Source organism: Grus americana, chromosome Z (assembly GCF_028858705.1).
Source record: "Grus americana isolate bGruAme1 chromosome Z, bGruAme1.mat, whole genome shotgun sequence".
In the NCBI taxonomy this organism is placed as follows: domain Eukaryota; kingdom Metazoa; phylum Chordata; class Aves; order Gruiformes; family Gruidae; genus Grus; species Grus americana.
The window spans coordinates 64,355,451-64,370,159 of record NC_072891.1 but is presented as its reverse complement, the minus strand read 5'-3'; the positions used below and the strand labels follow the sequence as shown (position 1 = coordinate 64,370,159).

The 14,709-nt window shown below is 37.0% G+C and overlaps 1 protein-coding gene across 9 annotated transcripts in view; it reads right to left on the bottom strand.

Annotated features, from left to right (window-relative positions):
* The window catches only part of APC (APC regulator of WNT signaling pathway), a 102,715-nt gene that overhangs the window by 56,248 nt on the left and 31,758 nt on the right, over positions 1–14,709 (bottom strand). For all 9 annotated transcript variants that reach the window (XM_054809540.1, XM_054809536.1, XM_054809544.1 and 6 more), the window contains exon 2: positions 8,475–8,627. In XM_054809540.1, the coding sequence (XP_054665515.1) occupies positions 8,475–8,609 (135 nt within the window). In that variant the 5' untranslated portion in view covers positions 8,610–8,627. The remainder of the gene's footprint in view (positions 1–8,474; positions 8,628–14,709) is intronic.

Below are 14,709 nucleotides of genomic sequence, written 5' to 3'. Positions count from 1 at the left end.
TTGTTTTGTTTGTTTTCCACTTGCTATCTGATAATGTTATTTGATATCCCTTTGATCTAGTATTGGGGGAAACTAATCATTCCCTATTAAATCTCCTCATGCTACTTACGATCTTTTAAAGCTCAACAACCTTTCCATCCCATCCGTCTCTCTCTTCCCACCTGAAAAGTCCCATTCTATTCAATCATGCCACTTAAGGAAACTCTTCATATCACTGATTTTTTTTGCACCTATACTAATTCTACTAGATTCTTCCTAAGGAAGTTCATCAGAACAGGACATACTACTCATCTTCTGGATGCAGCGTGTGTCCATCCTGACATAATTACAGCTTTTTTGTTTCCCTATCTACAGCCCATAATTCCCAGTATCAGAATGACTTTTTGGATCCGATCGAAGCACTAACCTACCAACTTGTGAAAAAAATCCTGACATTTTCACATATTTATAGTATCTCCAAGACCTCTTTCTATGTTGTTGCCGTGCTAATTCAGAACCACTCATTACATAATAAAGTTAAGGCTGTTTTCCATCATGATTGTTTTATGCTTCAGAGCACTGAATTCTAATTGCCGTGTATTCAATTCAGTCACTCAATACCACAAGATTCTTCTGCAGCTCTTCACGCTCTGTGGTCATTTTTACCACACTGAAAATCATCAGCCAAACTTTTACATCTCATTCTTTTTTTCCAGATAACTTATGAATATGTTGAAAAAACACAGGTCATGGCAGAAATCCCACTAGGACACTACCAGTAAAATAAAAAAACCCCACAAAATCCTGGCTATTTATTCTGCTCTTCATTTCCTACCTTTAGGTTGGATAGTAATCAAAGAACCTTCCTAAATCAACTTAGGTTCTTCAGGAGTTTGAACTCGTTTTAGAAATCCAAGCAGACTCATCAGTGCCAATATTGCTTACCTCCTACTCAACGATTCCTTCAATGAAGTCATATTTGTGAGCTACACTTCTCCCTAAGAAAATGTTAAGTCTTTGCCCACCAGCAGTCTGTTCTTTACTGTGGTTTCTGACAACATGTCCGTTACAAACTCAAGCATGCAACAGATCAGCAGTTTTTCCTGAACTTTTCTTTCTTCCTAAAAAGTGGCATCACACCTGTCACTTTCCATAACTTGCATGCTGGGCCATTTTAAACACAAAATACAGATCTTGATCTTTGTCTGACAAACACAAGTGGTTGTTATATTCAGGAGGACTTAAACATGTACAGGATTCTGCAGGAAAATTACATGCATACAAATTTGGTAAGCAATGCAAATGTCTGTCTGGTGGAAGAGCAAAAAACCCCCAACTGGATTACCGGGCTTTCTTCAGTTTGAATTCTATAATTTGACATTGCGGCATTACGTTTAACAGACAACAAATAAAGCAAGATAGGTAAGGAAGCAAGTGGAAACATGCTGGCAAAGAATCTCAGGGGCTAGGGGATGCCTAACAAACAGAAGATCTCTGTTAAGCAGCAAGGTTGACATAGTGTGGATTATACAGAAGAGAAGCTTTGACTAAGAAGCCACACTTGCTGAAGTGCTGCAAGGAGGGAACCTACCATAGAGGAACTTCAGGACCCATGAACAAACAAGAAATTATCGGCTGACAAACTGATGAAGACTTTTGACAGAAGGGTTATGGCTGAGATAGAGTTAATTCTAGTAGGTGGTACAGTGCTGTATTTTGGATTTAGTACAAGAATGATGTTGATAACACACTGATGTTTTCAGTTGTTGCTAGGCAGTTGTTGTATCTACACAATGTCAGGGACTTTTCAGCTTCTTGTTTTGCCAGGTGCACAAGAAACTGGGAGAGCACAGCCAGGACAGCTGACCCAGGCTGGCCAAAGGGATATTCCATACCATGTTAACATCTTGCTCCCTGGGGAAGCTAGCTGGGAGGTGGGATCGCTGCTCAGAAACAGATTGCGCATCAGGATTTGGGTTTTTTTTTTCTGCATGTGGTGAGCCATTACATTTGTGCATCACTTGCTTTATATTTTCCTAATTATAATTATTACCCTCCTTTATTATCCTATTAAACTGTCTTTATTTCAACCCACAAGTTTTTTTTTTTCCATTCTCCTCCCCATTCCGTTGGGGGTGGGGAGGGGGGTTGAGGAAGTGAGTGAGCTGCTGCATGGTGCTTAGTTACCAGCTGGGGTTAAACCACGACAGAGACAAATAACTTGCATGACTACAATGCACAATTTTAAGTATCCAGATCTCACGATCACTCCAGAAAATTATTTCTCCTCTTTTTTAGGCTGTAGTCTGCTCTTTCTTTAAAGCCAAAGGGTCATACCTCCATTTCCCAACTACTGAAGAGCAGGGAGTGGGGCAAGTTATACCTTACAGTTGACACTTCAGCAATTTCATACTCGAGTTGCTTTCAAACACTTTGGCAAATATAATTTATTTCTGATATTTTACTATATCCCTTTGTTCTAAAAGTTTTATTGTTGACAGAGCCACTGAGATGTTCTCTACAGAGTAGGCAAATATCCCTAAGGCCCATACGAGCAATTACTGTGGAGATACCACAACATTGGTTTGGTTCATGAAGCAACTATAATCCACTATGTAATATCTGACTTGACCTCTTAGCAGAAATAACAACATGCCAGATAACTGAGATCACTTGAAAGTCAGATTTCCAGTGACGGTTCTGGAAATGATGCTAATACTCTAATGTGTAACAGGATGCACAAAGAAATGCCTATCATACTAAATTTAAGACTCAAATGCAAACTTCTCAAGTTATATTGCAGTTTGCTTACTATGTGTAGCCTATTCACGGATAGCAATTCCAGATCAAATATATCCATTTTAACATGAGCATTTCTTTTCTGTGTACTGAATGCTTTGCTTTCATAGCCTAACATAATTTCTCAGTTTTTTTTTTTTTTTTTTCTGTATGCCTTGGTGAAACATTTTACTGTGTGTAGCGCCAACTAAAAATCTTTTCTCTGAAAATAAAAGGAAAAAGGCAAGATGAAGCTTGGAAAGAGATGGGAAAGTCCTGTTATCTGATACAGTAAGTATCCCCAGCGAAATGTATAATTTCTGGTACATCAGAAGAAAAACTGTTGTTAGATTTCTAAAGATGGGATTGCAAACATGGGTATCCATTAAATGTATTTATCATCTACTTGAGGAACCTCTTATACAGATAGATACACACTACGTATGTATACAGCACACGACAAAATTGTTAAGCTGTATGTATCAGACGTGTCTGTGAACATGTTAGGCTTCAAAATCTAATTTGCAAGCACATGGCTTACCACGATATCTGGACCTAAAAATTCTTGTGCCAGTTATAAAAATATCTCCTAGCACCTTCTATGCTTACAATGAGGATTGTTAAACACTGATGATCAGAATACAGTAGGTTTTCAAGGTTAAATGTCAAGAAATGGTGGCTAAGCAGATTGTATGATCATAAAATGGGGTTTGGTATGTTAAAAGAAGATGTGATCACCTGCTTACCTAATCAAGGAGACAGCTGTTAAAAATAGTCACACATTCCAAGAAAGAATCCCTCAGCAGCCATTTTAAAGCAAACCTTAACATTTAGGCAAGGGGGATAAAGAGTACCAATGGTATCTGAAATCTTATGTCACTACATGTGTAAACTTCAAAAAAAAAAAAAAAAAAGGATGTGATTCAGCCACTGGTATACCTTATGTAAAGGATCAGCTCTCTTTTTTTTTTTTAACTCTTATGGCTTATAAATCACAAAATGTTAGTTCCATACAAGGTTGACAAAGAGTTCATGTCCAAAAAGTGTAAAAGCACATCAAAACCTTGCAAGCCAGACAGTTCCTGGAACATTCTGAACATCAATCTTCTGTTTTTATAAACAAATGTATGCTAACAAACTCCACAGTAGAAGCAGTACATTTTTCAGATTCCTTCTTTTTAATGAAACAAACACGCTACTGTAACTGTTAAGTTGCTAAGTTGGTAGTCAGTCTGCTATTCCTGCTAAGGATTTGTATATTCATCCCTTTGAATAGTCATAAAAAGATACCACAGCAAGTTATATTTGCAGATAAAATTAAATGCAATTTAATCATGTTTAATTATAAAATCACATTCTATTCTAATATGATATAAGCTTTCTCATATTCTCACAAATCCATCATGACGGAAACAAGATGAAAACCAGGCACGATGGCATCTTCTTTAGCACTCTTTTTACGTTTAATTCTGCTAATTTGAGTATTAATTAACCAATCTCACAGAGTATGCACAACACTGAAATAAATCTGCAATATTATATTGTATAGGCCTAAAATTCTTTTGCAACCACACTAAATTAGCTTAACATTGTACAAACACATTCAAAATCAAAATCCTCAAAACTTCTTAGCATTTGCTTTTTTTATTTACTCAAAATCCATTCCGATCCAACATAACAGCATTACAAGGTTTATCACCCTGCTGTCTAATTAGTGGAAGAAACCCACGAACACCATCCATATTGAAAATAAACTACTCTTTGGACCTGCACTGAACATCATAGTAACTAGCTCTCTAGAACTTTGTCTTTAGAACCTGAATTCTTTAAAAAAACCAACCAAAAAACCCCACAGAAATTTTATTAAAACTAAAACCTTTATATGAGGACAATCATCTGCCAAAAACCCCCCATCCTTCACAAAACAAAAAACTGTAAAAAACACCCAAGAATAAGCAACTCATGATTTTCTGAGAACAAGAGTTTAACCACTGCCTTTTGCTTTACAGTGTATATTTAGCGGGTTAGAATGTTTCTCAAAACATTTCAAGAAATCTGAATTAGTTCTCCTGACAGTCTTTCTATTTTATTATTGATATATGTGGACACAATACAGAGGACATTAAATAAGTTGGAAAATCTTATGTAGAATATAATTTCAATTGTACTATATAAAGATGAAAGAACGTTTTGCGCACAGAGCATCACATATAATAAAGATAGCTTTCTTAGACAATCTAACACGCATTACTCATTTACTGTAAAATCCAAGCACTCAGAGTGAGTGTGGAAATCAAGCATGACATTACTCTTTTGCTACTTCTTGAGTACTTGAAGTTAAGTTACATATGGTGATATAAATTAGTTATGACATATATTAAAAAAAAAAAGCCATCCTTAACACAAAAAAACTTGTCTTTTACAAGAACCAGGCAGAAGAGTCTTCATTTTCAATGTATGTCTCAAAAACTGAGGTCATCTTCTGACAGAAGGTGTCCTACGCTTACATGCGCATAAAGTAGTATAGCTGATGTTGGACTGCTTTTGCCTCTTCATGAATTTTACAGGTTTTGAATTCAAATAATATCTTCATTTTTTTCTAAATTTGTCCATGGTCTGTGTTTTATGCAGTTACTGTTACTATCTATATCTAGACACTGAAACTGTTTTTCTTCATTTATAGGCCAACATAATTATTTCATTGACCATCAACAGCATATTTCTTGATTTAAAAAGAACATTCTATCATACCAAACTGCTGTATTTCATCTGACAGTAGGCCAACTTAATTTCCCAAGTTAGTCATAATACTCTGAGGGATTTCTTTTGTTTGAACAGTTAATCCCTAGGACAACACAAATTAAAAAACAAAGTGGACACTGTTTTTCTAATCATTTTGGCACCCCCTTTATCACATTTATCTTTGTTTAGACATCATGTTGTTTTCTGGTCAGCAAATGTACAGTTTTTGCTTTTAAATACGAAATTTAGCTTTTAACATGATGCATTCAGACATCGTTCTTATATAGGTCAGTAATAGTTTATTATAAATAGTTGTGCAAGATGAGCTCATGTTAAGCTTTTAATTCCAGTATGATTACCTTACATTTCTGAAATGGAACGATTATAAAGATGAGGCACACTTATACAACCCTTTAATACTGCTACTTCCAAAATCAATTTCTTTAAAGAAACAATATTGTCTTTAAAATGCCTTTCCTACTATTGCCTTTCACAACTGATTAAAGAAAATAAGGCAAAAGAGGAGTCACAACCAAACACATTAACAGGCCAAAGAATCACTGTGAGACATTTCTGTACTAGCTCACAAATCAAAATTCATGGTGCAAGAACAGTGATATTTGCCACAGAACTGCAGCTTGTTTTCCCCACTGCTGCTTCCCCTTCTCCCACTAGTATCTGGGATTTTATTTGGTGGGAGGGGCTGCTAGGGCTCTGTGACATTTACACACTTCCAAAGGATTGTTTTTTCCAAAATATTTGAAGTTTTAACTACTTATATGGTGGCCAAAAGGCGTTCAATCTCCACTGCTCTGGTTCTTCTAATTACTTTTCTTGTAAATCTCTCTAAAAATGGCACTGGAACCACACAAATGATGCAGTTTCTTTCAGTGGAAAAAAGCCAGTGCATACTTTCTCCAAAAGCTTGCAAAACTAAAGTATCTCCTGACTAAAGAGAATCTGCAACTGTCTCCGCACTTCACCCCCAGACTCCAAACAGACTCCAAGATCACTCCCACACCATCCTTCAGGTTCAAGTCAAGTCAAAGCTACATTTCAATCCTTTCCAAACACATCTGAAACAAACAAGGCAAAGAAACAGCTTTTTGGTTCAGGTGCAGGAACAAGCACTCCTGAGGAACACAGTCAATTAAGATTTCTTCATAGAATATGGATTTTAAAAAAAAAAATCAAATTGATGTGAATAATCTTTTCCCTACCCATCCCCCCAAATGAAAAGAAACATACTGCGTTTGATATTTCAGTCAGAGTGTTTTTAGGATAAATTCCTTAGATCTAGAATGGCACTTCAGGAGAGAAAAAATGCAACATCTACTGTTCATAAGCACTCCTCTGTGGAGTGCGATAGAGCCACTTTCCATTTGGTGGTCTGCCAGGTTTGAAGTAAGGACAGAAAGCTGGGCAAATTAATGCTCTAGAGACGAGCTTATACAGCTGGTCTGTCTCTAGGTCAGTGGAAATTTAATTATCTGCACAAAAGCAAACAAAAAAAAGAGAAAGAACTGTATGGGGACAAAGAAGGGAAAAAAGACATTTTTGCTCTTCCTTTTTCAAACTATGAGGAAGATCATGTCTCCTGTTCTTCCCTCCCTTATTTTAGACTGCAATGACACAGAGAGAAGGGAGTTACTGACAAATTTGAGAGAACATTATCTCAAGAAAAACAGTATAAATGACAGAACTAGCTTTCAGATACATAACTGAGCAAACAAACATTTTTTTTTCTACAGTTGCTAATGCCAACCACTGTTTCAAATAGCTGGCATTAAGAACTATAATTTCATTTCAATTTAGGTAGCAGAGGCATCTTCCTTTTACACTGCAATGCAAGGATTAAATGTATCTGAAAAAATGTGCTTCTTTCAAGTGTTGTTACTAGTGACAGTGCTTCAGAACACAAGAAAGTTTTTCTTCTTACAGTGAACATACAGGTCACAACCTATGTGCCAGAAGAAAAGAAAGTTCAGTTCAAAGTATTTTTAACTGCTATATTCATCAGATTACCATATGTAAAAACACATAAAAAAAATTAAAGGTCATTTATAAAGGAACAGTAAGTCTGTGATATGAAGGTCACAAAGCAAGGAGATGGACATACAAATGTTGTTTAATATTTAGAATATGCCCACCCTGTACAGGAGCATATGCAGAGATACCAACAATTTCTGAGCCATACTGAAGTACCAAAAGCAGCCTAGTTTTGCTGGCTGTTAGCAAAAACCAGCAGGATTTGTCAGCTTAGGAAGAGCATGACATTAATTCAGCATAATGCTTGTGAAATTCTGCCTTGTTCAGTGTCATGGATCACAATGGATGCAGCTGTGTATCTGTCTTCCTACTGATCAAAATCCATCTCAATTCCAGCTGATCCAAGCATTTCCTATTGGATAGGTGGCTCTGAGGGCCCACACCTAGCTAATAAACACCAGATGGACAGATTTGGGTGAAATTATTAAGTATGAATTTAGGCTTTGGGAGAGGCTGGAGAACTTGTGGTCTTCATTTAAAATGAACTTTGCCTTTCAGGATGTTAAAATATTGTAATTGTAGGAAACCCAAACATTTTTAAACTTATCTTAAAACACCAAAAACCTCCATTCTCTCCCATGTTTTCAAGAGCTGAACAATACTTGCTTTGTCAAACTGTCAGTAGATTGGACTTCCTGCTGGTAAGCACAGCAGTGCTAAAATGGTAGTGCTTATCATGACACACCAGAAAAGAAGCTATGAAAACTGGAAGCTCTTTCTAAAAAATTGCTTTGAAATATTTCAATTTTCAAATTAAAAAAGTAAAAATTCTTCACTAAGTAGATTTGATGTTTTTTCCCTTACACAGCCTGGAAAAGGACTTCTGTAGGAATCTAAAAGCACACAAAACTTGTTGAGCTACCAGTCCATGACACAAAAGGCAGTAACAGAAATGCTGATGCACACAGGCACAGAGCTTGCAATACCTTCATATTAGATGCCTCGGTTTCCAGTTTTGTTAGGTGATTTGAGTTATCCTCTAGCTCTTGCCGAAGGTTGGAGTTCTCCATCTTTAATGCCTCAACTTGCTTTAACAACTGATCATATGAAGCTGCGGCCATCCTGGGCTACCCTCAGCCCTAAAAAAAAGTACGAGAAAATATTAAACATTTTAGGAAAAAAAAATTAAAATATCTAACCCAAAATTAGCTCTCTTTCCCATTTATCACTCAACTTTCTAAACATTCAATTTAAAGCCATTAAACCAAACTATTAATGCCTAGAATGAATGTCAGTTCAAAGACTTTTTTCAGTGGGCTTCCATTTGATACACATGATTAAGTAAATGAAAGAATTTCATTAACAATTGCATTAGGTATTAGGGAAAGCCAGAATACGTGAAAGAAAATCATAGCATCATACAAAAGCATCCTTACTATTCACATTTCAATTCTAACATTGAGAAACTATGCAGATAATGGACCATATTTAAACATTTTGGGATAGACAACAAGCACCATCAACCATATCTAAAAGATGCTGACTGCCTACTTATTTTATCAAACAAAAGATGCTAAAAATTCCAAGAAATAGCACATACTAAATGAGATGTATGAAAGTCAAACAGTAAATATTGAGGAATTTTAACAGGGAAAAAAGTACCAAATGCAGTAGTAATCAAGTCTGTTGCAAAAATACCTCCAAGGCATAAAGATTATAACAAATATACTCACAAAATTTCAACACAAGAAGTAGTCATATTGCACAGTAGAATAAAAAGATAAAAGGCTATTCGTGATATCAAGACATACTGTAACACACTCAGAACACCATCACAATTATTCAGCCATTACAACAGAGAAAGAAACAAATACTCCAATTTAAACTGTAAAATTCAAATTGTTTCCCACTTTCCAAACCAAAAACCATCAAAGTTGTTCATCTACTAATGGACATGGCTAACCACGTCTGAAGCTCTTTACAGTGGAAGCTATCAATTTCTTATTCATCAGCCATTCAAATGAATAAAAGGAAGCCTAGCACTTCATAATCGTACAAGTCACCCTTCCAATGTCATTGCAGGAATTTCCTAAGTATGCAGCCTGTAACTCAAAGGAAAAAAAAATAACAAGCTTACGGGAAAACATTCCTTTTCATCATTATGGTGGTACTTTGGAGAAGAAGAAACAATTAAAAAGCTCTTATTTAGCATTTCTGTGTATCCTTTCACTAAGGCTTTGACCTTACTGCTCATGTAACTCTTTATGTAATCAACTTTGCTCTTCCAGACGAATCTTAATTGAATTATCCAGTCTACTAAAAATACGTAAAATTATTCAAAAAGCATTTAGTTCCCCAACACAAATTTTGAAAATTGTGTTTAATCTTTCTAAATTTAAACTCAATGAACTGTAAAGAAGAATATATACCATTGAAGACAGGAATAACCACAAAAGCTGTAGTGCATTTAGTATGACTAGTTTATCTCCTTTCCAAGAAGCAAGTCTTCACGCCCTAAGCACCTGTCATCATCAAAGATGGGAGAAGGAAGAAGCCTGCCCCTTACAGAACTGTGATCTCCATGACACTACCCATAACCCGAAGAAAAAAAATCCCTAACACATTTCTCTTTCAAAATTTGGTCATGCTTTACGGGAGACCTCATTTTTAGAGAAATGAAGACCATCTGAAGCATGTACTCTATTCTGTGAATTCTGTGCTTTTACCATCCTGCTGTTTCACCTAAAAGGTAGAGAGCTGTCAAAGAGATTTGTAACAAAAAAAAAAAGGAAAAGGAAAAAATAATAATAATAAAGGCAGACTGGTTCTGTTCCATTTCATGTATGTTTTTATTTAATAGGTGACAGCTTCCCTTCTTATTAATAATACCAACAGTTGTAGTTCACATTTCTTTTCAGAACATATACTGCATGGACAATTCTGCACAAGCCCAAGGAAAGGTAGGTAGAAGTGGAAACATTTTCACATTACCTGTCATAAATTAGTATTATATTGTAAAATTAGTAGAATCTGTTGGTTTCAACTCAAGTATATCACGCTGTTATTAATTTACACCTAAGCTGCTGCATGCCACGTATTTGACATTCATTTTAATTCTAGGTAGAATATCTTTTTCTCCCATTACTTTAATTCATTATTACTATGAAAGGACAGGCAATGATAAAAAATACCAAATTTTTCCACTTTCTGTCCACATGAAGGAACAGATGCATACACACAATGAAGAAAATGGAGAAAACTAAATGAGGGGTTGGAGCTACAACAGAAACACAGCAACTGCATAGTTCTATTTTAAATGCAAAATAAGCTTAAATGTACTTATGTTAAATGAGTAAGGACCCAGTTTCTGAAGGAGAGGGAGGTTTGGTTTGTCTTCTTCGCCTCCTCATCTAAGTTCCTAAGGTTCTGCTTGTGTATTTTATTTTCATAAAATGGAAGTAGGACATCACCACTAAGACAGTATTCTGCCCCAGAGTAGGAGTCACTTCCTGATTTATTCAGATGTCAAACTTTACTCTGTGGGTTTTCAGATAAAAAACAACTGAGGTAGGTGATTACCACAAGCTGTGTAACCCAAAACATCTTCATTTTGTAGTTAAATAGATGCCCAAATGGGCAACGAGGGACAGTGCCACCAGCAGACACTCCTGCCAGTCTGGCACACGGCTGGAGCAATGCTGCCCAACTGCAGCTCTGCTGGCCCGAAAGGTGCCTGCACCAGCAGGATCGCAGCAACGCCTGGCAGCTGCTCTCGCTACCCAGGCATTCACATCAGCACCTCAGGATGCGGCATACATTTTAAAGAGAACCTCCTGGGGGTGGGGGGGGGGAAGCATACACCATATCTTTTGCGAGCATGGCAAGGTTTGGGCAAAGTGTGTTTGCAGTCAGTACATCCACACTGCAAACTGGACTGAAGGCAGCCAGTCTCACGTCACCAACACACTGTGAGCCACCGAGGCATCTGCTTCCAGCGCTGCCTGCCACCCCACTGGCTGAGGCATCTGGACTTCTTGGGCGCACAGAGATGCACACCTGCCTCCCTGTCCTTCCAAGGTAATTCTCCTTTTTCCTGCCCATAAAGGAAGGAGTACCATGTATTTGAGGAGAACAGTAAACTACGTTTTAGAAATAATGGATCTCAACTAGCCTGGCTGCACCAAGGTGTTTGATACAGAGCCACATGTAAAACTACCCATGGTTATAACAGAGATGAGCAGAAAAACTGTACACAGTTAAGGAGTGGCTTAAGATGACACCGGGCAGTGCTGAAAGCCAAATTGTTGGGCCAAAGGCAGGTTGTTTGCAAAGTTCCCCAAAACTAGCCTGTGACACATATTTTTAAATGTTTCATTATTGACCTTGGCACAAGAAGTGGCACCAAAACTTGTGCCAATAAATTCAAGAGGCTTCACAGGGTCAGAGGACTCCATGTAATACACAAGGAATTTGATGAACTGAGAAACGGAGCTGTAGAAACAGGGTGGAATTAAATAGCATAACAGTGTAAGGTCACCCATATAGGAACCTCATCACCTGGAAGCAGTGAGTGGGGAAAAACAACTGGAGCCTCTCGGCAGCCAGCCTGCAGGGCACTGCCAACACAAGGCTGGCACAAGGAAAGCAAACACAGTCCCTGGAGTTACCAAGCCATTTTACAAAGACATGTGTAAGAAAAGTGAATTTAAGTGGGTGCAGAGAAAGAAGCTAAGTGATCAGGGGACTAACGGGTCTCTCATATGAGAGGAGACTTCATGAGCAAGCCTGTGCTGCCTCAGCACAACAAAGGCTGGAACAACACAGCTACACTTTGTTATTAGGGAGGGCAAAACGCTCAAGAGGGAGAAAATATTTATCTTAAAACATAATACTGACACAGAACAAAGGGGTATAAATCGGTCATTTATGAACGTAGGCTAGCAACATCCATTAAAAGTTGTAAATTCAGCAACATCCTTGCCTAGCTCACTGCACAGGAAGGAACTAACTGGACTTAGTAGTTCAGAAATCCAATCCCATATTCCTTAACTTCAAATACAGAAGAATATTCATTTTCGTATCTCCAAGCTATTTGTATCTTTTTCTCCTGAAATAAAGAAATGCCAAAGCCATTTCACAAAAGACATCATTATTTAATTTTAAAATGGGGGAAACGGACACAGGTAATGCATGACCACAAAGCAGCTTAGGCTTTCTGATGCTGAACACTGAGACACTTCTCAGGCACTTAAGTTTGTAGAGTAAAATCACAAAGCTCTGTTACACACAAGCTGTTTCACGTATATTGAGCTAACACCCTCGAAATTAAAATCTGCCTCTCTCCTGGAAATAGGTTTTTACCAATAGCCTCAAACTAGACACATCAGATCAGAGTTCAGGTCCCAAAACTAATCCTTGGATTTATGCTCCAAATTATTTGAATACAAAAAAACTACTTTATTTTTAAACACAGAACTTGTGGCATCAATAGACATTGACTGCATTGCTGCATCTCCTTCTTGTAATTTCTCAGTGGTCAAAACACATGCCTTGGGGAATGAGTCAAACCCTAGACCCCTCAGCCAGACAGGGTTCACAGCCACGTAGCACCTCATTCACAGTGGAAGTAATCAGTAACTAGTCCAAAGGAAAGCAAGGAATAGTTTACAGAGGGCCCACTAGCCTGAAGCTGTACCACTGCACACACATGCACAAACATATTCAAGATTATTGGGGCCAGAATCAGATGAATCAAGAAAAAATTACTTTTCCTCCCAGTAAGAAACCACTACAGTAAGGACTAGGAAGGGAAGAGGAAAAACTCTGGGCTCCAATACCCATTTCACATTTTACCCAGCCCATGGGAAAATGCAAGACACCTGCAATGCCACCCACCTGTGCTCCTTTTTGCACTTTATCTGCGCTGCTTCTTCGCAGAGTGGTCATCATTCAAAGGTAGGAATGGAGATACCCCTTTCTCTGGATTTACTCCAAGAAATAACCCTCTTGGAATACAGAAACTTTGAAATTATTCCATTTCTCTTATTGTAAGAAGCACCTAAATCTAGGTCTCCTACTTCCCTGATCTGTATTTCCCATCATTAAGAGGTTTCTTCTCCATCTCTTAACAAAGTAAGGCAAAATTATGAGAAGAAATTTCATGCTTGACTGAATCAGCAGTTTGCACGAATACACACTTCAAAGAGGAATTTCAAGCTGGATATAACTCTCTTGCACACTAAAATAAAAACTAATGAGAAGCCTAGATTTATGCAAATGTACTGTTAAGATATAGATAGGCATTTTTCTACATTAAGACAACTATACTAGTAACAGCTGCCCAGAAATCAGGAACTTTTATGTACTTTTTAGTCTCAAATCCCAAGAGATAGGCAAAACCCCCAATATTCTCTGAAAACTTAAAAATTTTTATTGATCTGAGTCTTTTTTCTTTGAAATCAATAAGCATATATACTCAACATGCCCTAAAGAGGTTCCACTTAAGAACCTCCAAAATTTGTGATATATTAATTAAATTTCATTATGAAAATATTTCAGACTCGCATTACTATTTTTTCATCCATAAAAGCTATCACTGTTACTGGAGCATTCTATTTTTATAAAGCAACTTTTGTAAAACACATTAGTCTTAGTTTTTTTAGAACAGAGGTTAAGAATAATCTAAGATATAAAACCCTACCACATGTTTTTTTCAACAATAGAGACAGATACCTGGCACTGTAAAGCTACATAACATTTTTAGATAACCTATTTGTTTTGATTTTAGACATCTTTAATGGAATAATTATTCTGTCACCCACAGTAACTGCCCAAGGGTGATTTTTTGAGTTGGTTTGTTGGGCTTTTTTTGCTTTTTATTAGCAAGTAAGTGGTATGGCCACTTCAGACATCAAAATCAATGGAAAAAGGAAAAACTACTTTCTTCAATAAGTCCCAATACAAAAAACACCAGTGTCAACCAAGGCTCCTGTTTGTGTAATTTATTTTGGATTATGAGTTTTGTTGACAGTAGTAAATCAGATGTTCAACTCTCTAATAAGCAAACAGAATTTAGTATTCTGCTACAACCAGCAGTTAAGCAGATGTGCTCCTGTGCTCTCTAATAGAAAATTTTTCACAATGTAATTTATTTTAGTGTAACAACTTGTAACTATTGTATCTAAAATTCATGAATATCTAATTATCATTTAGTCAGGTTGG